Source organism: Furipterus horrens, unplaced genomic scaffold (genome assembly GCF_987537825.1).
Source record: "Furipterus horrens unplaced genomic scaffold, mFurHor1.1.pri manual_scaffold_4, whole genome shotgun sequence".
Classification (NCBI taxonomy): Eukaryota; Metazoa; Chordata; class Mammalia; order Chiroptera; family Furipteridae; genus Furipterus; species Furipterus horrens.
Window position 1 is genome coordinate 86,089,648 of NW_028327174.1, and position 25,843 is coordinate 86,115,490.

At 48.0% G+C, this 25,843-nt stretch overlaps 1 protein-coding gene across 1 annotated transcript in view; it reads left to right on the forward strand.

The window, feature by feature from the left end:
* The first annotated feature begins 353 nt into the window (after positions 1–353).
* Positions 354–25,843, forward strand: part of LOC150012342 (uncharacterized) — a 53,972-nt gene continuing 28,482 nt past the window's right edge. The window contains exons 1-18 of the mRNA XM_090275162.1: positions 354–419; positions 1,603–1,722; positions 4,381–4,486; positions 12,206–12,329; positions 12,671–12,805; positions 13,538–13,690; positions 14,868–15,069; positions 15,824–15,964; positions 17,681–17,807; positions 18,405–18,544; positions 19,757–19,960; positions 20,576–20,725; positions 20,908–21,087; positions 21,779–21,895; positions 22,396–22,545; positions 22,699–22,914; positions 23,700–23,792; positions 24,347–24,488. Coding sequence (XP_090131288.1) covers positions 1,665–1,722; positions 4,381–4,486; positions 12,206–12,329; positions 12,671–12,805; positions 13,538–13,690; positions 14,868–15,069; positions 15,824–15,964; positions 17,681–17,807; positions 18,405–18,544; positions 19,757–19,960; positions 20,576–20,725; positions 20,908–21,087; positions 21,779–21,895; positions 22,396–22,545; positions 22,699–22,914; positions 23,700–23,792; positions 24,347–24,488 — 2,438 coding nt within the window. The 5' untranslated portion in view covers positions 354–419; positions 1,603–1,664. The remainder of the gene's footprint in view (positions 420–1,602; positions 1,723–4,380; positions 4,487–12,205; positions 12,330–12,670; positions 12,806–13,537; positions 13,691–14,867; positions 15,070–15,823; positions 15,965–17,680; positions 17,808–18,404; positions 18,545–19,756; positions 19,961–20,575; positions 20,726–20,907; positions 21,088–21,778; positions 21,896–22,395; positions 22,546–22,698; positions 22,915–23,699; positions 23,793–24,346; positions 24,489–25,843) is intronic.

Below are 25,843 nucleotides of genomic sequence, written 5' to 3' on the forward strand. Positions count from 1 at the left end.
TTTGTTTCTTTACTATCAGTATAAATCCATGCATTCTTTTCTGTTCAAGAACTTATAATCCATTGCTGTTTGTATCTGTTTTTAGACTTTTAAGGACAGTTTTAGATTCACAGAAAAATTGAGTAGATAGTACCAAGAGTTCCTACATAATCCCTCTCCCCCCCACATACTACTGAGTTTTCCCTTTTACTAACCTCTTACATTATGATACATTGTTACAATTAATGAACAAATATTAATACGTGAATATGGGCTACAGTCCCTAGTTATTCAGATTTCCTTAGTTTTTACCTAATGTCCTTTCTGTTCCAGGATCCCAAATTACATGTAGTTATCATTTCTCCTCAGGCTCTTCCTTGCTGTTTCTCAAACTCTACTTGTCTTTGATGACCTTGACATTTTTGAGGAAAACTGATCAGGTACTGCCATTTTGTTAGAATTTATCAGATACTTTTCTCATGAGTAGACTGGGGTTATGGGTTTTTGAGAGGAAGCACACAGAGACAAAGTCATTTTGCTCACATCACTGTAAGGGTACATACTACCAACGTAATTTATCATTGCTTATATTGAACTTGACCACCTGCTAAAGTTTTTGTTGTCCAGTTTTCCATTGTAAAGTTACTCTATCCCACCCCCACCCCAACCCATGCCTTTCCATACTTCACCCCTTGGAAGGAATTCACTGTGCAGCACATTTTCTGGAGCGGGCTGCCTCCATCCAGCAAATCACTATTCCCACTACAGCCATAAAGATTCCACTGACTGGCAGGGTTCCTGAAAAAAGTGAACGAAACCTGGCTCACTGTGGGGCCAAATGATACTAATTAGTTTATGATAATTGTGTTTGTGATAGCTTCCTGTGGGCTAGTCCCATAGCCTTTATTTATCTATCTTTTTAAAAGATTTTTAATTTATTTTTAGAGAGAGGGGAAGGAGGGCATAAAGAGAGGGAGAGAAACATTGATTGATGTGAGAGAGAAACATTGATTGATTGCCTCTCATATGCCTCCCAAACCCACCACAACCCAGGCATGTACCCTGACCAGGAATTGAACTGTTACCTTTTGGATTGCAGGACAGCACCCAACCAACTCAGCCACACCAGTCAGGGTATCCCATAGCCTTTAAGTGAAGCCCTGGGAACATGAGTCAGGACTTACCCTTCTCTTCCCCTTGTATACTGCTGGGAAACAATGAATGCTCAACAAATTCTCAGCAAATTGGAAGGAATTAGTGATGATGCTGAGCATGTACACAGGCACTGCTCTGAGGATGCCTTGAGTCTCCTCATTCCTATTGCAATCCTGGAGGATAGATACTCTTGTCACCTCTGTTTTACAGACAGGGAAATTGAGATGGAAGAAGACTACATTCCAGGATCATACAGCTGGTTAAGTCTCATGAGGACACCAGACCCTGAAAAAGTGGCTCTTCTCACTGCCACCTGGAAGGAGAGGGGCGGGAGAGCTGGACAAAGAGAATGTCCTGCCTGTCTTCATCTGATGCTTTCAGGGAGGCCATGTTTCCCAGGGGATCATGATGGGGGTGGTCCAAGGCAGCTGCAGAGGGTCTGGTTACAGCATGGATTACATGCTCCAGCCTGGACAGGTCAAGGATTCAGCACATTCTCTGGCCCAGCCATTCCTGTCCACTGCTCCAGCATGCTGCAGCCTGGGCGCTGGGTGACCCTCGCCCCTCTGCTGGCTGCCCTCATTGCAGGTGAGTCAAAAAGATCAGTGAAATAGCGGCCATGGCATTGGGGTGCATGCTCTGTGCTGGGACCCATGGCCTCTACCTATTAGACTTCTCATCAACCCTGTACACATACAAGTAGCACTTGCTTTTCAGATAAGGACATTGGGACTCAGGGTCAATCATTTGGCCAAGAGTATATCATCAGTGTCAGGTCATGGTATGAACCCAGTCCATGGCCTTCATCACTGCTGGGGCAGTGCCCTGAAGGAAGGGTAGGAGGGGGCTGATACCCTACCCTCTTGTAGGGTTCTTGTGCTTTCTGTTGTCTTTAGGCCCCCACTCTCTCCACCACCCACGTGAGGCCACCTTCTGTACACAGCCTTCCCTTAACCAGGTTTGCAGGACTCACAGTCCCTCTCTGGTCCCCTCATTTTTTTACTCTGCATCTTCTCTCTGGCCCTGGTTTCACATCCAGCCCTGAGTGGTTCTGTAGGCCCTAGTGGCTGTTAATTTTCTGGGTGAATTGTCTGCCTTTCTGGGCTTCATGTGAAACCAGCACTTATAGTTGGCTGTATCAGGTGAAAGGTATATATATTCTTACATCTTTTACATATTTATTTAAAATGTAAATCTTATATATAGCATTTAGAAAGACATATATACATATATGATTATTTATTTAATATATAGATCACATATATCAAATCTTTTTAACTTATTGTCCAAAATTCTGTGAGGTAGGTCTTGTGTCCCAATAAAACAGGATAAAACTGAAGTGGAGAGATATTGTTAACTGGTAGTTGGTGGAAGAGCTGGGATCTGAACCAGGTTTGTCTGTCCCCAAGACCAGTGACTTCCCCACTGGAGCCTTTTGGGGACCCCATCAGTATTTGCTAAGCAGCTTTGCGGTAAAGCTCCCACAGACCTTCCTTGGGTCTTTAGCCCAGCAGTTTTCTTAGCGGGGAGAGTGGGGATGGGAGCACAGGGAGGAACCTCTGGAACTGCAAGTGGGGCACAGACCAGAGCCTGCCACCCATGCCCCAACCCACACCAGTCTCCCTAAGGGCCTCCGTGTGGCCAATCCCGTGACCTCCTTGAGTCCCAGCTTCTTTCCCCACATGTAAAATGAGACGGCTGACCAGATGAAATGTCAGCCCTGCTGTTCTATGATGCTGATGGCAGGGTGCTCTGAGTGCCTGGAAATTCTAGGAGGTGAGGTTTCTTCACAGCATCAGGTTTCTGGGCCCAGTGGGGTTGTGAGGGGGCTGTCAGCAACCTGCAGCCCCTAATACAGAATCTTTGTGCTTTTTCTCTTCCTGTGCTTCATGCTGTGTCCAGAAGAGCCATCACCCTCAGCACCAGCTGCTGTGCCCACAGTTTTCAGTGAAGACCCATTTGTAATGACAATTTGTCATGAGTTTGTCAGTAACTGTAGGCTTTTGCTGAAGTGACATCATTGCACAAGAAGGCCCAGCTCAGGAAGGCTCTGTAGAGACCACAGGGGCACACCCTCATGCCCACTCTGCTCTCTTCTTTTTTGTGCTCTTCAGGGACAACCATCCTCTCTCCTTGCAGTGTGGCTCACTGCTACCTTCTGTGCCATATTCCTGCTTGCCAGGCCAGCACTATGTGGCTGGGAACTGCCTTCAATGCCCTGCAAGCACCCTGTATTCTGGGAAGAGAGAAGAGAGAGGAGTGGAAGGGCAATGTTGGGGGTAGTCTGAGGGCTCCCCAGGCCAAGTGTGAAGGGCCTCTGAGCTATCTCTGCTGCCATTGAGGTCCAACTGTCCCCTGGCTGGCATGTAGGGCCTGCCCTCAGTTGCTCAACTTCCTTTGGCATTTGAAGCCACCTGAGTATCAGGATATCTTTTCAGCTAGGCCCCACTGGACCCTGCAATGTGATCCAAGGACTCACAGGAAGCAAAGACTGCCAGGTGACGCCCAGGGGAAGACCATTCCTTTCCTCAACCATTCCTGGGTGGGGGTGTTATGAAGGTTATCAGGAAATCACCAGAAGCAGCTAAATCTCTCAGGGTCAGGAACAAGCCTCATTCGTGCTGACATAGGTGAAAAAAAGATCCCCTACTCATTGCTGACCCAGCACCCAGGGACTTGCTTAGCAGGTTAAGCCTGGAAACAAGTGTTACTCACGGCTAGGCTGCTGTGGGGACCATATGAGATGGTGCACATGAAATGTTGGGAGGTTCTGAACCACTGTTACTGTGTGATGTGCAGTTAAGATGGAAGCAATGGAGCTGTGGCACAAACAGCCACAGCACCACCATGTGTCATCAAGAACCTACTGTGTGCTGTGCCGGACACAGAGGACTGGATCAGGCAGGACTCTGTTTCCTGGGAGCCTGCTATCCTTCAGAGTTGTACTCTAGCCACAGCTATAGCTCACGGTGCCACCAAGAGTTAGTGAAGAGAAGGGGAGAGTCACAAAGCTCTCTGGATCACAAAGATGATTTCCTTTTCAAGATGACACATGGAGGCAGTGCTACCAGAGATTTTCTTTTACAGAAGAAATTGAAGAGGCAAAGGTTAGGGCATCTACAAACACAGTTTGCTAAGTAAGCACAAGCACCTGAGCTGAGATCCCAGTTCTCAGCAGTGTCCAGGTACAGATGCTAGTCACAGTCTACCTGCTGTCTCACTTGGTCTTTTCCTGTTCTCCCTCAGCAGTACCTGCTCGGACAGGAGCCAAGCTTGCAGCACGTGGGCTGTGTCTTCTGCCATCTGGACTACTTCACAGACAGAAGCTTTGGCTGCCAGCCCTGTCCCACAGGTAGGTGAGAGTGGGTTGGGACCCTAATGACATTGGGAAGGACAGGCACAGGGTGGTTGAGGCAGGTGCTGGGGTCCCTGGTGCTTGGATTGGCCTACACACACCCAGAAACCCAGGTGGCTCTGGGAAGCAGTCTGCCTAGTCCTAGCCTCAAACACACACCCACAGGATAGTAGGGAAAATAAAATGATTGGGACAATGCAGAAGGAGGGGAATATGCAGAGTTGTGAGGAGTGTAAGTGACAGAAGATGGTTCCAGTACCCGTTCTTCTCCTTGTGGTTTTTACTAAGAACTGTAAAACTGAATGTATAGGGCCTGCACATATTTTGTTAAATTTATCCCAAGTAGCTTGTATTTTCAGATATACTATGAGTGAAATTATATATTTTATTTTAATTTCTAATTGTTTGAGTCTAGTATTAACTTTTATCCTTACCTGAAGACAGATTTTCATGGCTTTTTAAAAAAGAGAGGAAGGGAGAGAGGAAGGGAGAGGGAGAAAGGTTGATGCGAGAGAGAAGCATGGACTGGTTGCCTCCCATACATGCCCAGACTGGGGATTGAATCCTCAACCTTTCGGCTATGGGGTGACACTCCACCCAGCTGAGCCACACAGCCAGGGCTGTATCTAGTACTGATTTTTTCCAATTTGTTTTTATTGTGGTAAAATATACATAACATAAAATTTAGCATTTGAATCATTTTTAAATGTACAGTTCAGTGGTATTAAATACATTCATAATGTTGTTCAACCATCACCACCATTCATCTGCATAGCTCTTTTCATCTTGTAAAGCTGAAGCTTTATGTGCACTAAAAAAATACCTCGCCATTTCCTGTGCTCTTATTCCCTGGAAACCACTATTCTACTTTTTGTCTCTGTGAATTTGATTACCCTAAGTACATCACAAAAGTGGAATCATACAGTAGTTATCCTTTTGTGGCTAGCATATTTCACTTAGTATGATGTCCTCAAGGTCCACCTGTGCTATAACATATGTCAGAATTTCCTTTCTTTTTAAGACTGAATAATATTCCTGTATAAGTATAAGCCGCAATTTGTTTACACATTCACCCAACAATGGACATTTGGGTTGCTTTCACCTCTTGGCTATTGTGAATAACACTGCTCTGGACATGAGTGTGCAGAGATTTCTTCAAGACCCTCACCAGTATTGACTTCTTCTATTGACCTTGTATCCTTCCATCTTACCTGCTTCATTTATTTGTTATAGTGGCTTTTTGCACATGTATAGATTTCTTAGGATTTTCTCTTTACACAATTATCTTATCTGTAAATAAAGACTTTAGAACTCTTATCTTTGCAACCCATATGACTTTATTACTTTTTCTAGCCTTATTACATTGTTTATTAATGCATATACTATTTTGAATAGAATTGGACATTCTTGCTTTGTTCTAAATCTTAGCAGAAGGCATTTAGTCTTTACATATGATGTTAGCTCTAGTTTTTTATAGGTGCCTTTAATCAGGTTGAAGAAGTTCACTCTTATTTCTAGTTTTCTGAAAGTTGTTATCATGGATGGGTATTTAATTTTGTCCTGTGTTTTTCTGCATTGTTGAGATGAACATTTGGTTTTTCTCCTTTGTTCTGATATGATGATGAGTATCATTATTTTTTCAATGCTAAACCAACCTTGCATTCCTGAGGTAAACTGTATATCATTGTGATATTTTATCCTTCCTGCATATCATTAGATTTGATTTGCTAGTATATTTTAAGACTTTTGCATCCATGTTCATGAGCAGTATTAGTCACATTTTCTGGTTTCTTTGTCTGGTTTTTATATCAAAGTGATACTGGTCTAATGAAATTAGTTGCAAAGTACTCCCTGCTCCTTATTTTGTGAAAGTTAATGTAGATTCATATCAGTTACTTCTTAAGTGTTGTATAGAACTCAGTAAAGCCTTAGGGCCTAGAATGTTCTTGGTGGGAAGTCTTTCATTACAAATTCAATTTCCATAATACGTTTAGGCTATTCACCTTTTTTGTTTCTTCTTGTGACAGTTTGGTAATTATTATCTTCCAAGGAATTTGTCCATTTCATTTAAGTTGTAAAATTTATTGTCATAGAGTTGTTCATATTACTCCCTTGCCATCCTTTTAGTGTTTCATCTGTGGTGACATCTCTTTTCATTCCTGATATTGGTACTTTGTGTTCTTTTTTCTTTTCTTGATCAGGGTAGTTAGAGTTAACTTTTGGATTTATTGATTAAAATTTTTTTTATTGTATTTTTTCAATTACCATTTAATTCCTTATATCCCCCTCCTCCCTGCAATCATCACACTGTTGTCCATGTCCATGATCCTTTTTCCTTTTTGCTTGATCCCTCCACCCCATTACAGCCCCCCAATAGCTGTTATCCTGCTCTCTATCTATAAATCTGTCTCTATTTTGCTTGTTAGTTCAGTTTGGTCATTAGATACCACAGAGAAGTGAAATCACATGGTATTTGTCTTTCTCTGACTGGCTTATTTCACTTAGCATAATGCTGTCTCAAAGGGTAAAACTTTCTTCTTTTTTATGGCCAAGTAGTCTTTCACTGTGTAAATGTCTCATAGTTGTTTTATCTAGTCAAGGACACTTGGGCTGCTTCCATATCTTGGCAATTGCAAACAGCGCTGGAATGAACAAAGGGGTACTTATGTTCTTTTGAATTAGTGTTTTGGTTTCTTCAGTTATATTCCCAGAAGTGGGTCAAAATGCAGATCCATTTTTAATTTTTTGAGGTATCTCCATACTGCTTTCCACAGTGGTTGCACCAGTCTGCATTCCCACCAACATCACCTTTTCTCCACATCTTCACCAGCACTTGTTGTATTGATTTATTGATGATAACCACTCTGACAAGTGTGAGGAGATATCTCATTGTGGTTTTAATTTGCATTTATCTGATGATTAGTGACATTGAGCATCTTCTCATGTTTATTATGTTCTCTCTGGAAAAGTATCTATTCAGGTCCTTTGCCCATTTTTTAACTTAGATTGCTTGTTTTTGTATGTGTTGAGTTTTGTAAGTTACTTATAAATTTTAGATATTAACCTTTCATTACATGTATTGATGAATGTGGTTTCCCATTCCATGGGTTGTCTTTTTATTTTTATGATGGTCTCCTTTGCTGTGTAAAAATGTTTTAGTTTGATGTAGTCCCATTTGTTTATTTTTTCTTTTATTTCCTTTGCCTGGGGAGATATATCAGATAAAATATTGCTACGAGCAATGTCCAAGATTTTGCTGCCTATGTTTTCTTCTAGAATTTTTATGGTTTTGGGTTTAATATTTAAGTCTTTAACCCATTTTGAATTTATTCTTGTATGTGATGTAAGAAAGTGCTCTAGTTTCATTTATCTGCACATATCTGTCCAATTTTCCCAACACCATTTATTGGATAAAACTACCTTTAGCCCATTGTATTGACCATAAATGCATGGATTTATTTCTGGGCTCTTTATTCTGTTCCATTGATCTATGAGTCTGTTTTTATGCCAGTACCATGCTATTTTGATTACTATAGCCTTATAGTATAGTTTAATATTAGGTAGTGTGATTCCCCCAACTTGTTCTTTTTTCTCAAGATTGCTGTTGATCCAGGGTCTTTTGTGGTTCCACATAAATTTTTGGAATAATTTGTTCTAGTTCTGTGAAATATGTCATTGGTATCTAATAGGAATTGCATTGAATCTATTAACCACTTTGGGTAGTATAGACATTTTAATGATGTTAATTTTTCCTATCTTCGAACACATTATATGCTTCCACTTATTGTATCTTCTTTTATTTATTTCTTCAATGTCTTATAATTTTCCAAGTATAGGTTTTTTAATATAATTTTTGATTAAGTATATTCTTAGGTATTTTATTGTTTTTGAAGCAACTGTGAATGGGGTTGTTTTCTTAATTTCCCTTTTTGATAGTTCATTATCGGCATATAAAATGCAACTGATTTCTGCAACTGATTTATCCTGCTACTTTTCTGAATTCATTTGTCAATTCTAGTTGTATCTCAGTGGAATCTTTGGGGTTCTCTATGTACAGTGTCATGTCATCTGCAAATACAGACAGTTTTACTTCTTTTATTTTTTAATGTCCATCCAGATTTGCTTTACATATTTAGATGCTTCTGTGTTGGGTGCATAAATGTTTACTAGGTTATGTCCTCTTGTTGGATTGTTCATTTTATCATTATGTAGTGTCCTTCTCTGTCTCTTATTATAGCCTTGGTTTTAAAGTCTATTTTGTCAGATATAAGTATTATTACCCCAGCTTTTTTTCTTTCCATTTGCATGAAATATCTTTTTCCATCCCTTCACTTTTAGTCTTTCGATTTAAGGTGGGTCTCTTGGAGATATATATGGGTCTTGTTTCTTGTCTATTCAGCTACCCTATGTTTTTGGTTGGAGGATTTAATCCATTTACATTTAAGGTGATTATTGATAGATATATTTATAGCCATTTTATTTTTAAACTATTTTCCTCTGTTTTTCTTTATCTTCTTCTTAAGGCAAGCGCTTTAACATTTGTTAGAGTGCCAGTTTGTTATTAACAAACTCCTTTCACTTTTTCTTGTATGGGGAACTCTTTATATCTCCTTCAATTTTAAATGCTAGCCTTGCTAGGTAAAGTAGTCTTAGTTGGAGGTCCTTGCTTTTTATCACCTTGAATATTTCATGCCAATCTTTTCCGGCCTGAAATGTTTCTGTTGAGAAATCAGATGAAAGTCTAATTGGAGCTCCCTTGTAGGTAACTACCTGCTTTTCTCTTGCAGCTTTTCAAATTCTCTCCTTGTCTTTAAGCCTTGCCATTTTAATTATGATGTGCCTTGGTGTAGGCCTCTTTGGGTCCAACTTGTTTGGGACTCTCTGTGCTTCTTGGACTTGTGTGTCTTTTTATTTCACCAGACTAGGGAAATTTCCAGTCATTGTTTCTTCAAATAGGTTCTCGATCCCTTGCTCACTCTCTTCTCTTTCTGGTATTCCTATGATGCTGATGTCATTACATTTCATGTTGTCCCAAAGGTTTCTTAAGCTCTCCTCATTCTTTTTAATTCTTTTTCTGCTCTGCTTGAGTGTTTTTTCCCTACCTTGTCTTCCAAATCACTGATTCGATCTTCTGCTTCATCTCACCTACTATTTATTCCTTTCAGTGTATTATTTATTTCAGATATGGCATTCTTTATTTCTGACTGATCCTTTTTTATTGTTTCTATGTGTTTTTTCATGCTGTTGAGTATCCTTATAATCATTACTCTAAACTCTCTATCTATAGATTGCTTGCCTCCATTTCATCTAGTTCTTCTAGAGAATTATCTTGTTATTTCATTTGGAGCCTGTTTCTTTGTCTTCCCATTTTGGCTGCCTCTTTCTGCTTGTTTCTATGTATTAGGTAGATCTTCAAAGACTCTGGTTCAGACCTATGTCAGATGCTGCCTGTGACTGGCCCTGGGAAAGCTGTTTGGAGCTATGAGCAATTCACAGCTGTGGCTCCCTCTGCTGGGCCTGTTTGTGTGCAGAAAGAACCAGGCTGTGCATCAAGGCCAGCTTTTACCAGTACTGGATCTAGGGGAGGGCCAGCTAAAGTCTCTGAGCTCCCAGAAATAATATCCAGCTGTACTCAGCAGCCTGGCTTAGGATCTACAGGGTGGGACAGAGTAATTCCTGTGGACAGGGCTATTGCTTCCCCTCAGGCTGATGCCATTCAGAGAAGAGTGCTCTGCCTGAGCAAGATAGCTCCTGCAGTATGGGAATGACTCAGCACAGAGATCCTGGCAGCTGTTCCTTCAGTTATCTCCCCAGAGCCACCAGCCCTAGACTTTCCTCCTGGACCTCTAGCTCTCTTACTCTGCCAGAGTCCAGGGTAAGTGGCTGCAAACAGAATTTTGTGTGTTGGCCCTTTAAGAGACTCTCTGCATCTCCATCCATCTTTCCCTAGTGGACAGAAACCCTGCTGCTTTTCACAGCTGGATGTTATCTGGGTTTTTTCCTGGCTCTGGTGCTGTAGACTGGGAAGCCTAGCTTGGGGTTTAGACCCTGCACTTCTCAGGGGGAAACTCCAGCCACTGAAATATCCCCCTGGGACATCAGTTGCCACCTGTGGGAGCCTGACCAGCCTTCTAGCACCTCCTCTGCACTCTCTACCAGTCTTGTGGTTATATGGTTTCTGCTGTCTGTACTTGGTAATAACGCTTCTCCCCAGCTAGTGTTCAGCTGGTTATTAAAGATGATTTCTCTACGATTTAGTTGTAATTCCAGTTTGGTCCTGGGAGGTTCGTGCAGCTTCCATTTATTCCTCCATCATCTTGGATCTCATGCTTCTGATTTTCCTTATTTATTTTTTTATTTCATTGATTCCTGATAGTATTATATTCTTTCTTTTACTTAGTTTGGTTTTAATTTGATCTTCTTTTTTTAGCTTCTCAAGGTGGAAACAGATCATTGATTTTATACCTTTCTCATTTACTAATATTGATCGACACTTAATATTAATAGACATTTAAGCCGGTAAATTTGAATCTATGCACTCTTTAGTTATAGCCCACTAATTTTATGATCTTGGGTTTTCAGTGTCATTCAAATTGAAATGTTTTCTAAGTTCCTTTGTGATTTTTTTGACCAATGGTTTGTTTAGAAGTCTGTTGTTTAATTTCCAAATATTTAGGGGCTTTTCTAACTGTCTTATTGATTTCTATTTTAACTCCATTGCAGTCAGAAAACATACTCTCTAAATAGATATGGGAAATGGGCCCAGAAGGTACCAGGATTTTCTGTCAGGCATGGAGAGCAGAAAGAACCCTCCAAGCAGAGGAAGCAGCTTTTTGAAAAACCAGAGAGAAAAACCTTTGGTGCCCTGACCTTCTCTGCCTGGCCATGGTGCCTCCCCAGAGCCCTAGGTGAAGTCCAGCTACATGGTTATTGGTCCAGACACCCTCATAGGCCAGCCCTAGTGCTGGGCTCCCAGCTCATCCTCCCTCAGCCTTCAAGCTCCTCCTAAGATGAAGCCTGCACCCTGGTGGGACCCACTGGGAAGCTTCCCCTTACAGGCCACTCTGCCCAGATGGTACTGCCACTGTGCCATGCCTGGCCTGGAGTCTAGAGGGCAAGAAGGCAATACCATACCCTAATACCAGATTTTACTGGACAGTTCACTTCTGAACTCCATGGGAAGAGTGACTTTGCTAATCAGGTGCTTATCCAAAGGCTAACAGAGGCTGATGGTAAGAGGTAGACACGGGGTGCAGTAGCACCTTCAGGCCCCCAGTTCTGAGAGCCCTGCATTCTCCCCTTAGCCAGGAAAGTCAGGATTTGCACAGGAAGATCAAAGGCAGCTGGGTTACTCCACTTAGAGCTAAATACAGAGGGGAAACATGGCTGGGAACTACCATTGCTGAGGAGATGGAGGAAAACAAAAGAGCAATGAAGAATGAGTGGCGACAGCACAAGGGAGGCCTCTCCTTGTGGGGCAGGAGTGTGGGTTGGAGGATGTCTGCTTTTGAAATCTCCCCTGATGTACTGCCCCAGGTAGTCCACATTTGACCACACCAGCCACATCCTCAACCTGCCCCAGGGGCCTGCTGCCTAGCTGCCCTTGAACCCTATGATTGAGGCCGGGGGCAATGGTGGCTCCATGTGGCTGTCACAGCTTTTCTCCTAGAAGTCTGTGGGCACCTACACCCTTAGCTCTCTCTGCTTCTTTTTCAGGGGAACCTCCCACCAGAGTCCAGTTGGGAGGCTGGCTGTGGATTGTGTGCTTTGTCCTGCTGGTCACCACTGCCCTGAACTGGGCACCACCATTCTGCAGCCATGTGGCTCTGGCAGCTTCTCAGTAAGTGTTCCCAGAGCAGACTTCATTCCTTAGAGGGCCCAGAAGTGGGAGGATCCTGAAGTCAGGGGGTGGGAGGCCCCTTCTTCCAGGCTTTGACAATCTTTGGACCAAGCCAGAGGCCCAGAAAACACCTTGGTTGTACTGGCCTTGGCCCTTTCTGAGTCCCTCATGTGCCTGGTCCTTTCTGAGGAGGAAGATAGGTACACACACAGAGCCTGGGCCTGGCCAACAGCTTTCTGAGTTTAATTCAACACATTTCCTGAGTACCTGCTGTGTACCAGGCTCACCCAAATGTTAGGGGTACAGAAAGACACTAAATTTACAACCAACCTCCTTTCCAGGGTCCCGGCCATCTCTGGTGCCAGGAGTGCCCAGGAAGAAATCTCTGCAATCAGACAAAGCTGACTGACCCCACCGCATGTCCCCCTGGGCACTACTGCCCAGCCCAGGGTCTGTTGCCCATTCCCTGCCCTGTGGTGAGAAGCTCTCCTGGCCCTTTTGGTATCTTCTGCTTTTGCATAGGAAAGCTCTGGGCATCAGCCCTGTGCTGGTAGTTGGGATGGATGAGATCTCTTCACGGGTACATGGCCACACCCCAGCCTTTCACCTCCCACCCTGCTCAGATGAGGACTGGACTACTCACATCCCTGCAGCTGGTTTCCATTAGTGGTGCTAGGCCAGAAACCCACAAGAGACAAAGTAACCCAGGCTTGTAGAGATGGGAAGGAAGCAGGGGAAAGGAAGGAGGAGTCAGGGAGCTGTGGGACCTAGGCTCAGAGGGAGCTCCAGGCAGGGGCAAGGCTGGGTTGCAGCCTTTTTTTCCCCAACTTCCAGAAGCGCCTCTCTCCACAGTCCCCCATCCCCCAGATATGGCTTCCTCTCCCCAAGATACACACCTCTTTGGATGACCTAGTGGCCTCTATGCTCTCTCCCCACTTGCTGTCCAAATCTGCTATGAATGAGTTCTAGTTCCAACATTTCTTATCAGATGGGTGTTCTGTGGTCAGATGCTTTTGTCCTGTCAAGTAAACCCACTTACACTTGCAAGTGTCTTGGAGTCTCAGCTCTTGAGCAAGTCATCTGTCTCCTTCTCCCCGGCCTGTCTGTTTAGGGTGAGGGTAGAGGGCCCCTGCTCTATTCCCCTCCTGGCGAGCCCCCACTCTGGCCTCTAGGACTTTGACTTTAATGATGTTCTTCTTTCTGTCCAGGGCACTTTCCGAGAGGTCCCAGGGGCTGCCCGGGTGGAGGACTGCCAGTTGTGCCGCCCCGGGACCTTCTGTGGCAGAGAAGGCCTGACCAAGCCACAAGGGTTGTGCCGTGCTGGACATCACTGTGGGCCTGGTTCCAACACCTCCTCCCCAGTGAGTGTAGGCCCCATCGAGCCTCCAAGAGGCAAGGCTAGCCTGAGCACAGAGGCCTGGGCCAGTTCAGGGGAACACGGCAGTGCCAAGGCCCAGAGCCAGCTCTGTGGGTCTCACTGCCTAGTGGGGTGACAGGGAACTCCAGCAAAGATGGTCTGAGCTGTACTGCAGAGATGGAGCTGGTAGAACCTTAACATTAAACATGGCCAATAAAAGCATGAACAAGTAAAAAAAGGGCCAAAGTGTCTAATGTCACTTTCCAGCTTCCACCTAGAAAGGGACCAAATGCAATTTATCAGCTAGGAAAAGGTGCAGCTGGGCTGACAATTAAGGATACATGAAGCAAAGTCATTTTTGTACACTATGCATCTAATTGTCATAAAAACTTAACACAACTGCCAAAGCCCTGAGAAGGCACTGCAAGGGTCAGAGTCCCTTCCTGTCATGCATCTGTAGCAGAAGCCTCAGGCAATTCAAGCTCTTTGACTCAATATTTCCAACTTTGGAAGAATATCATTTATGTAAAGATATTCAAAACACCGCAAATTTTAATAGCAAAACAAATACAAAACACCACAAAGGCCCAGTGATAGAAAAATATCTAAGCAGAAAATATGTCATGTCAACCCAGTGGGATACAAGGTAACTATTAATAATGACAAGTAGATACGCATCTACTGTGCTGATATCATAGATGATTGATAGATGATAGAAAGACAAGAGAGAAGATAGATGATAAGTACATAGATTATGATAGATGTAAATATGTACATATTTATAGGTAGATATGTACATATTTATGGATGGAGAGATAGATGATATATGGATGGATGGGTAAAAGATAGATAGATAGATAGATAGATACATAGACAGACAGCAGATGTATCTTACCACAATTAAAGCTGTATATCAGTTCTTCTGGCAAATAGGCAGAGAGTTGGGATTGTTTTGGCTACTTAACATTAAAATTTCTTTTATTTTTCTGAAAAGTTAAACTCCCAGAGCTGTTCCCAAAGGAAGGTGTAGGTGTAGATCCATGCATTTAAGTGAGCAGGAGTGGCCAGGCTGAGCCAGGCAGACTTCCTCAGAGAGGATTTCAGGGAGGATTGGGAGGACACTAGTGAAGAGATCCCCTTGCTTTTGACCTTTAAACCTTCACAGGCTCCTCTTTCTCCAGGAGGGACTCCCCTTTGGTGACCTCTGCCCCACTGGCCATTTTTGCCCAATTGGCACCAAGGACCCCAGGCAGAGGCCCTGCCCAGCTGGCACCTGGAATGCAGAGAGAGGGGCACCGGACATGAGCTGGTGCCTGCCCTGCCCACCTGGGCTTTTCTGTGCCACAGTGGGCCAAGCTATCCCCAGTGGCCCATGTGCACCAGGTGAGGGCTCCCAAGTCTCCCACATCTGCCACCTGAGCTCTGGCTCTGGCCTCCTCAGCTTTAAGGCAGAGGCACTAGAGAGAACCAAAGGAGGTGTGTCCAGTTTAGTGTGACTGGGCTTGACTGAAATAGGAGAGAGGCAAGCTGGAGGCCACTGGTGGGCATTCTAAACGTGGTAAAGGGGAACACACCAGCTATTTGGATTATCCCAGTCCCTGGGTGAAAGGGAAAGGAGGAGAACAGGGCAGGGGACAAGGAAGGGTTAAGGGAGGGTCATAGCATCCCAGAGGCTGAGGAAGAGACTGCCTGCTCAGCACTGAAAGACCCATCTCTTCAAGACAGAGCACTGCCTTGACTGTGGTTGGGCAACTCCCCGACCACCCTTAATGGCCTCCAGAATGGGAAGGTCCTGGATATCCATGGGGTTGGTGGGGAGCAAAGTTTGGATGAGGTTGAAAGAAGCCTAAATTATTATTATTTTTAAAGTATATTTTACTGGTTATGTTGTTACAGTAGTTCCAATTTTTTTCCCTTTGCTTCCCTCTGCCCAGTACCCACCTCCCCTCCAGCAATCCCACCCCGCTAAGTCCATGTCCATGGGTCATGCATATAAGTTCTTTGGAGAAACCTAAATTATTAGTTCCTCTGGGACACCCATGAATCTGTCCCATGAAAGCCATTATTGGTGTGGTGGGATGCTCATAGACAGAGGCAGGGAGCTGGGCTGCAGCCTGAGTACTTTCTCTGCCTCCAGGATTTTACTGCCCAGGAGGAGCACAAACCCCAAGACCCTTCTGTAGGCTGTGGGGAGGTGTCAGTACCAAGGGCCATGCCTGCCCTGAAGGCTCAGTGGTGGCCACAGCCCTGACGGATGGGCAACACAGCAACGGCTCAGGTACTTGGGCTGGTACAGAAAGCAGAATGAAATTGCCATGGAAATTGTCACACAGCATGGGGTGGGCAAGCCAAGGGATGATGGCCAAAGTCACTTTGTTTTTTAGGCCAAGAGAGCCACGAAGAGAGGACCTTCCCCCCTGGTCATTACTGCCCTCCTTACTGGTGGAAATCACTCTTTCCCAAGGTGCCCAATAGGAACACTAAGAGTACAGGAATGGGTGACATTTAGAAAAGATTAAATAAGACACAGCATGGAAAGGCAATGAACCAACACTTACCCTAATTGAGGCTGAGAAGTGGCCATACCAGATTCTGTGGAGTAGCCAAGAGGCTTAGTGTGGACCTGGGTGATTAAGGACACGTGTTCAGTGACCCTGGGCTTTCTGCAGGACAGGGTGAGTGTGGCTCCCTCCACAGATGGTGGGGGCATTCTAAGCCCACCCCTAGCCCCCTGTCTATGCTGGTATTACCATGTCTGCATCAAGGGACCTTCTGGACAGTGACCTATTAAATGCAGAGTTAAGCAAAGGGGGCTATGATACCATGAACTCTAGAAGCTCTGGGCTGGAGAAACAAAACTTCTGTGTCCTTCTTACTGCAGGAAGTCACTCTTCCAAAGACAGGACAGGGCTCGGCTGCCTTAGTGACCCTACCAAGGCTCACCAAGGTCCTGTATCTCCCAAGGCCATGGCCTTGGGACCTCTGTAGCCAGGGCTGGCACCGAGCCATGTATAGAGATCCAGGTCTGTGCTGAGGGGCTGCCAATTAGCACCTGTGCCCCCCAGGCAGATCCAGGGCACAGCAGGGAAGAGGTGTTTGGCCAAGAGGTTGAAAGAACTTTCCCCCAACCCCAGCCCTTCCTCATCCCAAGAGGCCTCATAACAAGAAGTGACTTTTCATCCTCCCCTTTGTCCTATCAGTGTCCCTAGAGTTGTGGAGATGACTTCCATGCAAGTTATAGGATCACAGATGTTTAAAGATGTTTACAAATATGTTGCTCTGCCTCCTTCTTCCACCCTGGTGCCCTGTCTGGGGAGAAAGTATGACATGCACTCACATAGTGCTTACAGGTTTCCTACCCTCACGCATGGGTGCAGATGGTCACATGTGCATGCTTCCACAAAAAAATCCTCCAGCTTTGGGGAAAGTCGTAAAAATAATCACACACCACTCATTCTTTCTCCTCCCATAGCAACACAAGGTCTTTTCTCCTCAGAGTTGTTTATTCTCAGTGTCCCACCTTATTCCAGGAAGATGTGAGCAAATAGAAAACAAACTTGACCAAGATGGGAACAAGTTTTCAAGACAAACATTAGAGGCCTTCCTGAGAAGGGCCTTGAGCCCCTGACTCTCCTATCCTGTCTTGTGCCCACCATTCTCCAGGATAGGCCAACTGCTGGTACCCCCTCATCTTCTCCTGTCCATGGGGTCCTAAACAGGGTTCTTCCCAGATAACCTAATTAATTCAGAAGGAGACCCATTTCAGGACCTCCACCCCACCCTTGGGACCCTACCCACTCTCCCAGTGGAGGTCAGGGTTGAGTGAGACCCTGGATTTGAGAGTTGCCTGGGAAGTTGAGTGTATTGTTACTCCATCTTTCAAGTTCTCATTCCAGGAGATGTCCTACTACAGAGGGTGAGCAAGCTAGGGGCTGCTAGCTTTGGGCCAGGGAGGGGCATCTCTGTGATTTCACCGACTCCTGACTTTGGGCAGGAGCTGAGGTTGCCCACCCCAATGGAAGGATCTGTGCTACAGCAGGAGGTCCCTGCCCTCCAGGCCACTTCTGTCCAGTGGGCACAGGGATGCCCCTCCCTTGCCCTGTGGGCACCATCTCAGATCGGTGAGTGCAACTGCCCCTAGGCAGACGGGGTGAGCCAAAGCTGTCTTCCTCCTGGTCCTCCTTCCCACACTGACCATCTTACCAAAAACATTCCTGTGTCACAAAGAAACATGGGCCCTAGAGAGCACAACTTCCATGCAGCCTGTGAGGTCACAAGCCCCTGATGAGCAGTAGAGGGAGGAGGGAGCTGAGTAGAAAAGGGAAGGCCATGTAGGCTACAGGGAGCCCAAGGAAGCAAAGCCATCAAGAATCCCTTGTGCCCACCTATGTCTCATTTGACCTTTAGGCACCTCCCAGCCCCCAAGAGAGGACACCCCAGAGCAAGGGGACAGCTGTGAAGCTGCTGGATGTTATGACTGCAGCTGCCAGGCCCAGGTGTCTGTGACCTGAACAACCTGAGTTTGAACTGAGGATTAAGATTAAAAGGACTATTACCATGTGCTTGTCTGTCACATCTTGGACCCCTTGTAGACAGGAGGAACCTCAGAGAACCTAGAACAGAAATGCAAAAGCAGTCCCAGAAAGCATGTTCCTTGCAACAACACCCTAAGAGCTTCCTGGTCCCACTGACTCCTAGCTTTCTGTCTGTCTCCCCAGAATGTTTCTCTCCATGGCCTCTGAGTGCCTGCACTGCCCATCTGGCCATTTCTGTGCTGCATCTGGCCTCACTGCCCCCTCTGGACCCTGCTCCCCTGGCTACTTTTGTCTGGCAGGAGTCACCTCCCCGACCCCAACAGGTAAGGGGCCTCAGGAGAGGCGTGGATCCAGAACTGGCCAGATGCCAGAGGCAAATGGACGTTCTGATGATGAGAGGTGACCAGGTATGGGGCACTTTCAGAACAGAGGGGAAGTGTGTGAGCAAGGAGGGCCCGCAGATGATCCTTGGTCAGAGTGTTCAGTGGCCTAACTGTTGTTCTTAGACATGCTGGCCTTGTCCTCATGCAGCATTTCTCACTGTGGCTCACTGCCTTCCTGTACTGTGGTTGTTGGCTCTTCTCATACCTGCAGCTCCAAACCCACCTCAGTCCCACCCGACCTCCTAAATCACATCCCCACTGGCCTAAATACAGGAACATCATAGATTTGCAGGAAGGTGGGCAGGGAGGACCAGGGGTTTCTGGAGACCAGCCAGTGGGTACCCAAATTGTGCCCTGGGAGCTATCCAGAGGCGAGCTGAATGTGGGCCTCATCTTCCATGGGGACTGGAGACACCACCTCGTGGGAGGTAGCATGTAAGGCCAGGCTGAGAGGGCAGACCCTCTGTACTCCCAGCAAGGTGTGGAGGGGTATCAGGGTCCTGGTTCCCTCTAGTGACCACTGGTCTTGCCCTAGGAACACACAGCACTCAGCTGCAGCTTCAGTCAGGTCCTTTAAAACCCCTCTTCTTGAACACTTACTTCCATTTGTTCAGAAGACATCTGAGACAACAGTCCAGCTCCAAAATGGAAGGCTAAGTTCCTAAGTTCCAGGGCTGATGAGAAGGAGGGGACAGAGGGGCTACTCAGCCAGATCAAGCCACCAAAAGCAGAACCAGCTGTCCTGGTTCAGTACAACCACATGTGAAAGCAATGTGTCTAAATTGGTTTTATTAAAAAATAAACAATCAAAGAGCATATCCTTGAACAAGCATTGGGGGAATGTCAGATAACCAGGCTCTGAGTCAGACAGAGCACAGAGAGATGCTGGGTAGGATGTCATCTAGTAACACTGGGTCATTATTTCTGAGGCTCAAATAAAATAACACATGTGTAAAGCACATGCTTTTTGATCTGGAAGGTACTATACAAATGCTAGTTATTGGCATTATTTCTTTATAAAACCTTGGAATCTCTGACTTATACCCAAGTCCATAATTGGTGCTGGTGGCACCACATAAGTCATTCCAGTTTCCAGCATGCTCTGCTGTGACTGGACCTGCACCCTTTTCTTAGCTTCCTTCCTCTCCTCAGACCACTTGGAGAAGGGAGGGCCCTGTCCCCAAGGCCACTTCTGCCCTAGGGGCACCAGCATCCCCCAGCCTTGCCCTGCCGGCTCCTACAACAACCTGACTGGCCAAACCTCCTGCTTCCCCTGCCCCGCTGGCTACTACTGCCCTGAAACTGTCACCACGTACAGTGGGCACCCATGCCCCTCCGGCTTCTACTGCCCCAGAGGTGAGTGCCTGGACTGCAGCTCCCAGGGATGAGGCTGGCAGTGGGGGCTGGCACGGGCACATCAGGCTCAGCTGGGGGCTTGGTATCGGCTACTCTACAAACTGCTGTGGCAGCTGGGGAGCACATGGTGTCCTGTGCTACCAAGATGTCCCACCACCTGTTCTAAAGGCTCAGGGAGGGACCTTCACATGGGCTATGCCCAAAGCAGCCTGCTCTGAGCACCAAATTTTATAGAACTCTTTTGTTTTATCTTCAAAATTCATGAGAATTTCACTTTCTATTCCACAGCATATTTACATTGGCTAAAAAGTAGACTTTTAGTTACCAGTACATCACAAATTTGGGATCCAATGCCTTTCAGTAGAGTTGATCGCTGGGAAGATGAGTTTTGCCTCTTCTGTGGCTTTGTTTACCCTAGGACCAGGGCCACATAGGCTGGGAAGTCTGGTGTAAGCAATTGGTGAAGTGGTAGCTCTTGTGGCAGAGGCCAGGAGTTTGAAGGACAGGCCCTGCCAGAGGGTGCCAGACAGGCTGGCTGGCCTGTGTCCCTCCCCGGCCCTGGGCCCAGCTGGATTCCAGCAGGCTGGGTTCCCATCTTTGGACTTTGCTTCTCAGGCACCAAGTATGCCACCCAGTTCCCCTGCCCTCGGGGCTACTACAACCCAGACCCACTGACCCAAAGCCTGGATGGCTGCCTGCCCTGCCCCCCAGGCCACTACTGCGGGCAAGAGAATCTGACCCAGGCCTCTGGACCCTGTGATGCAGGTGCGTTTCCCTAAGATGCAGGTGTGTTTACCACCCACCACTGCCCTTGGGCTTGGGGTGACCTGGACTGTCTCTTGGGAGGACTGGGCTTGAAGCCTGGGTAAGCTTAGCCTTTGACTCTGGGATCACTGCCAGCCATCCTGCCCCATCGTCTAGCCAGCCCTCCCTGCTGGTCACCCCAGGCTGGTTCTGCGTGTTGGCTGCATGGACCCCCCGCCCGTTCGACTTAGACAACTACACCAGCGCTAACTGCCTATGTCCAGCTACAGCCACAGGGGGGAAGTGTCCAGCTGGTTCCTTCTGCCCCAAGGGCAGCCCAGAGCCCACGCCCTGCCTGCCAGGCTTTTTCTGTGCCACCTCTGGTAAGGACCCCAAGCCCTTTCCAACCCTCCTAAGATTCTCAGTGAGAGAATGGTGTGAGCCCAGCCTGCCCTCACCGACCGTATGGCTGCAAAGTGAAAGTTGCTTTCTGCACCTGCCTCAGGGGTGGTGCACTTGCTCACTCATTGGCAGGGCTGTGCTATATAAATAGTCACTGTTGCCTTCACGGTCGAATGGAAGCACAAGTGAGTCACCAAAGAATAACATGGGGAGCAAGGAAGGTCTCTCTCAGGTGGGAAGGCTCAGTGACACCTAGCTCATCCTCTCTCATTGCTCTCATGTCTAAGCAACAATGCTTCCTGAGCACCTATGTGGCCAGAAACTACTGGTCAGTGGTGACCCAGACATGAACTAGACTCTTCCTGTCCCTGAGATGCTTTCAGCCCCCTTTCTGACTGCAGAGTATAGTAAGATCAAGACTCCAGCCTGAGTCAGCTAAACCTGTACTCAGCTCTCAGCTCTGCTACCTGCTGACTTGCCCTCAGGCCCTTTGAGGCCCTCAGACTCATCTGTCACAGGGTTGGGCAGAGGACAGCCCCAGCTCACGTGAGGCCTGGCATCCTCAGAGGCCTGACACTATGTGACTCCACCTGCCCAAAGGACAAACACCTTCTCATAATGAGCCTACCCAGCTCCATCTCAGCCCCAACCCAGCTCCGCTCTCCCAACCAGGCCTCTCCACACCCAGCGGGCCCTGTCAGGCTGGCTATTTCTGTGCAGCAGGAGCAGTATCCCCAACTCCAGAGGACAGGCTGACAGGGGCCCCCTGCCCCCCAGGAACCTTCTGCCGTGAGTGTCTCCTCAGGCCCCACTCCCAGCCCACCTTGCCCTCCCATCCTGGGCCAGGGACAGACCCTATTCCTTAGTCTGCATTTAGACCCTGGGATAATCGGGAGGATGCCAGAGGGGAAGGAGGTGCTGCTACAGGTGTCCCACAAGGCTGAGAGGTACTGCAGAGGGCTGGGACCCAGTGCACTGGAGTACTTGCTGCAGTGTGAGTTGTTTGGTGTGGACTGCCAAGAGATGATGGCAGTGGCCTTGTCACACTGGAGACTCATTAGGTCTCAGTGTTATGAGCTCTGATGATGCTCCTCCAGCTATAGGTGAGGATTGGTCTGGGGTCTCTCCACATGTTGCATGTTTCAAAGGGGTGGGGCCCCAGGGAGGTTGGGCAGACGTAGGTCCTACAGGCAGAGCTGTGATGATCCTGTCTGTCTCTGAGGTTGGGTCCAAACCTGCTACCCACGAGGAGCCTAATCTCCAAACCTGTGATCCCTCTCTGCCCTCAGCCTCAGCATCACACAGGCCCACCCTGTGTCCCACTGGCACCTTCTCCAGCCTCCCAGAGCAGACTGTGCCCTCTGTGTGCCAGATCTGCCCACGTGGCTTCTACTGCAAGGAGGCTGGTCTCCAGGCCCCAAGCGGGCTGTGCCCAGCAGGTGAGAGGCAGCTGGGGGTGCAGGCAAAGGAGTGCCGCTCTCTGGGCACTGGCTCCTCTGGGGCAGCCATTTAGGGCCCTTGTGACAGGAGAACCTCCTAGAACTAAACATCTCAAGGAGGGGGCAATCGTGAGTATTCCTCACTCCCGGGCTGGTTATACTGTGACTCCAGTGCTAGGCCCATCCAGGACTTTAACTTGTACCTTTGTCCTCAAGGTTATTACTGTCCCTTGGGCACAGTTGTGGCCACACAGCACAGCTGCCCAGTGGGCAGTTATGGCCCTCGGAAGGGGCTGAAGAGTATTGATGAGTGCCAGCTGTGCCCTGCTGGGAAATTCTGTGCACTGGCAGGGCTGGAGGCACCAACAGGTATGTCCTAGAGGGCAGAGAGTCAATTGACCGCTGGGTCCTAGACCAGGCTGAGGAGGAAGGAAAGTGTGCAGTCCTGGATGACTGGTCGACGTGAGAATGCAGTAGCCTGGGCTCAGGCTAGGAGTCAGGAAATCCAGGGGAGGGTTTCCACTGCCTTCTGACATAGGCCCCTTATGTCAGAAATACAGTGTCCCCACCCCAGAAAGTTAGGAGGTGTGAGTTGGGACTAGATGTCTAGTTTTAGAAAGTTCTCCATGTGGTTTTGATGTCACCCAGGCTAAGAACTCCTTATCATGGCATGCCTGCCTCACAGCAGGACCACAGCCCAGCTAAAGTTCTAAACACACAGACCACACCACCTCCATATCACTGGCTTCAGGGTGCCTCCGGAGGGTCTAAAGCCTCTCTGCATCCCTACCCCATTAGCTAGTTTGGGTAGGGGGAAGAAGGAAGGTGTCACATTCTTGGGGTATTTGGTTGGCTCTCATATGAAATGGCTGGAAATGCTTTAATCCATAAGGAAAACATAGGCCTGGCAGTTGACAGTCTGAGGAGGACAAACCTCAAACTATCCCAGACTCCACATCCCCTTTGACACAGGAGCTTGGTACTGAAAGGAAGGGTCATTCAGTACCCCTTGTCCCAGGGCCTGGGGTCCTCCTTGGCTTTGGTTCAGGGACTCCTATGGCCCTGGTGGGGGCCAAAGGAGTGGTTCTGTGCCCCACACTGCGTTCTCTAGTGAGGGGCATGGCAGGAACTTGGACAAGAGTCCTCCCTTCTAGGAGACTGTGCTGCAGGCCACTGGTGCAAGGGAGGAGCCACCAGCAAGGACCCCCCTGGCTTCCTCTGCCCTGCTGGGCACTACTGCCTCAAAGGTATTTTACCAATTCCAGGGCCACTCCAGCCATGGCAGGACAGAAAAAGGCTGATTCCCTTCCAGGTCTCTTCTGGTAGGACACATATCTCCACAGGTTTTAAGCCCTTCTCCCAGCACAGACCGCAGTGTCCCTGAATGATGGCAGGGCTGAGCTCAGGACCCCGCTCCATGAATGCCCTCCCCACTCTGCTCAGCCAGCCTGACCCCTTCCCTCCCCAAGAACACACCCAGCCCAGACCTCAGGGAACCTCACTGGAATGGCTGCCCCTTCCACCTTTGTGTCTCAGGAGTGACTAGTCACTCCTCCCCCACCTTGGTCCCTGCTTGCAGGAGGGCACGTTTTTTTCATTTATTCAATAAAGTTAACCCAGAATTTCAAAACTGAACTTGTACCTGCCTTCTGGAGGCTGAAAGGGAGTGGCATTCTCATCTGGTATGCAGGAGGGAGAGATCCAGGGGGTAGGAATCTAATGCAGTCCAGTGTCTCCCTCGGGCTTTTGGGAGCCAGCAGGACTGCCTGACCTCTTCTGTCTGTTGCTCTGACTTCTGCAGGAGCTCCTGTCCCAGCCCGATGTCCACCTGGTACCTGGTCTGAGGAAGGGAATAGAACCCCAGAAGGATGTCGAGATTGCTCTGGAAGGCGGCTCTGTTCTGGTAGTCACTCACCAATCTGCCCAGCACCATGCCATCCAGGGTGGGCATATAGTTTGTTTCCTCTGATGGACAGGGACTGGTGGCTGCAGAGTGATGAGCTGGCTCCATACCAGGGTCTGGAACCAGCCAGAGAGCAATGAGGGAAGCCCTGCCTATCAGAGAGGAGCAACTCCCACTGGCCTGTAGGTCACTGGCAGACATTCAGGGGTCAGGCCATGCTGAATGAGCAGGGCCAAGCTGACCATCCTAGGGGCCAAGCTAGATGACAGGAGACCCTGAAGTGTGAAAAATCAGGAGTGAGGGGCTAAGAAAAGGTCCTTAGCCCAAGCCTCGAGTCTGTTCATTTTCCACAGCTGCGTGCCCCTCAGCGACTCTCCACAGCTGAGACCTCTGTGTTTGGCCCACATTTTTCCAGTGTTTCCTGCACTGGGGGGACTGTCTCTGCCACCCCCATGGATGGACTCTCTGGGAGATCCTGCCCCCTTGGGTACTTCTATCCTCTGGAATTAGCTGACCTCCCTCCGTGTCCTCCCGGCTCCTACGCCTCCAGTACCCACACATCAAAATGTCACATCTGTCCCAGTGGCCACTATTGTGTTCCAGGGCTGAGGCCACAGCTGTGTCCACGAGGTTAGTGTCCTGCCAGCAGCCTGCTTTGATGGGTAGAGTGGGAGTAGTCACCTGTAGTATAGGTAACAGGCCTATTGATCTCCCCAGCTTCCCTCAGACAAAGGCCTGGCCTGTGTTTATGGTCAGTAACCCTGCATTTAGAGTGGTTTCATTCCCTAGGCAGGAGTCCCTGCAGTAGAGAGGCCAGGCCCCCATTCCAGACCCTAGCCCAGCTCCTGTACCTCCTCTCCTCCAGCCTTCCTACCTCCTCAGGCTCTAATGTTGGCCCTCTCACCCCCTTCACAGGTTTCTACTGCCCTGAAGGTTCTGGGTTCACCTGGCAGCCCTGTCCCCCGGGCACCTATGGCCAGGTGCCTGGCCTGAGCAGCCTGGCAGGATGTCGAGCCTGTGATGGGGGCAAGTTCTGTCCTAGGGCCAATGCTACAGAGGCAGGTGGACAGTGCTGGGAGGGCTTCTTCTGCTCCAGAGGGTCCACCCGGCCCAACCCGGAGGCTGGAACTGAAGGTACTGGCACCTCCTGCTGGACATTGAGCCTTGGCTGCATCTCCTGAGCCCCAACTGGGAGGTGGGAAACAGAATCAGGACCTTCTATCCACTCACTGATCAACCAGAGATTGATGAGTCTGTTTTCATGGGGACAGCCAGGGTACTGTGCTCTAGGGCTCTTGGGCTAGGTGGGCAGAACATCATGGCCCAGCAGTGAACAGAGTGCGGTAGCATCTGTCTACTCCACCCACTGTCCATCCTGGGTGGGACCCCCAGGGA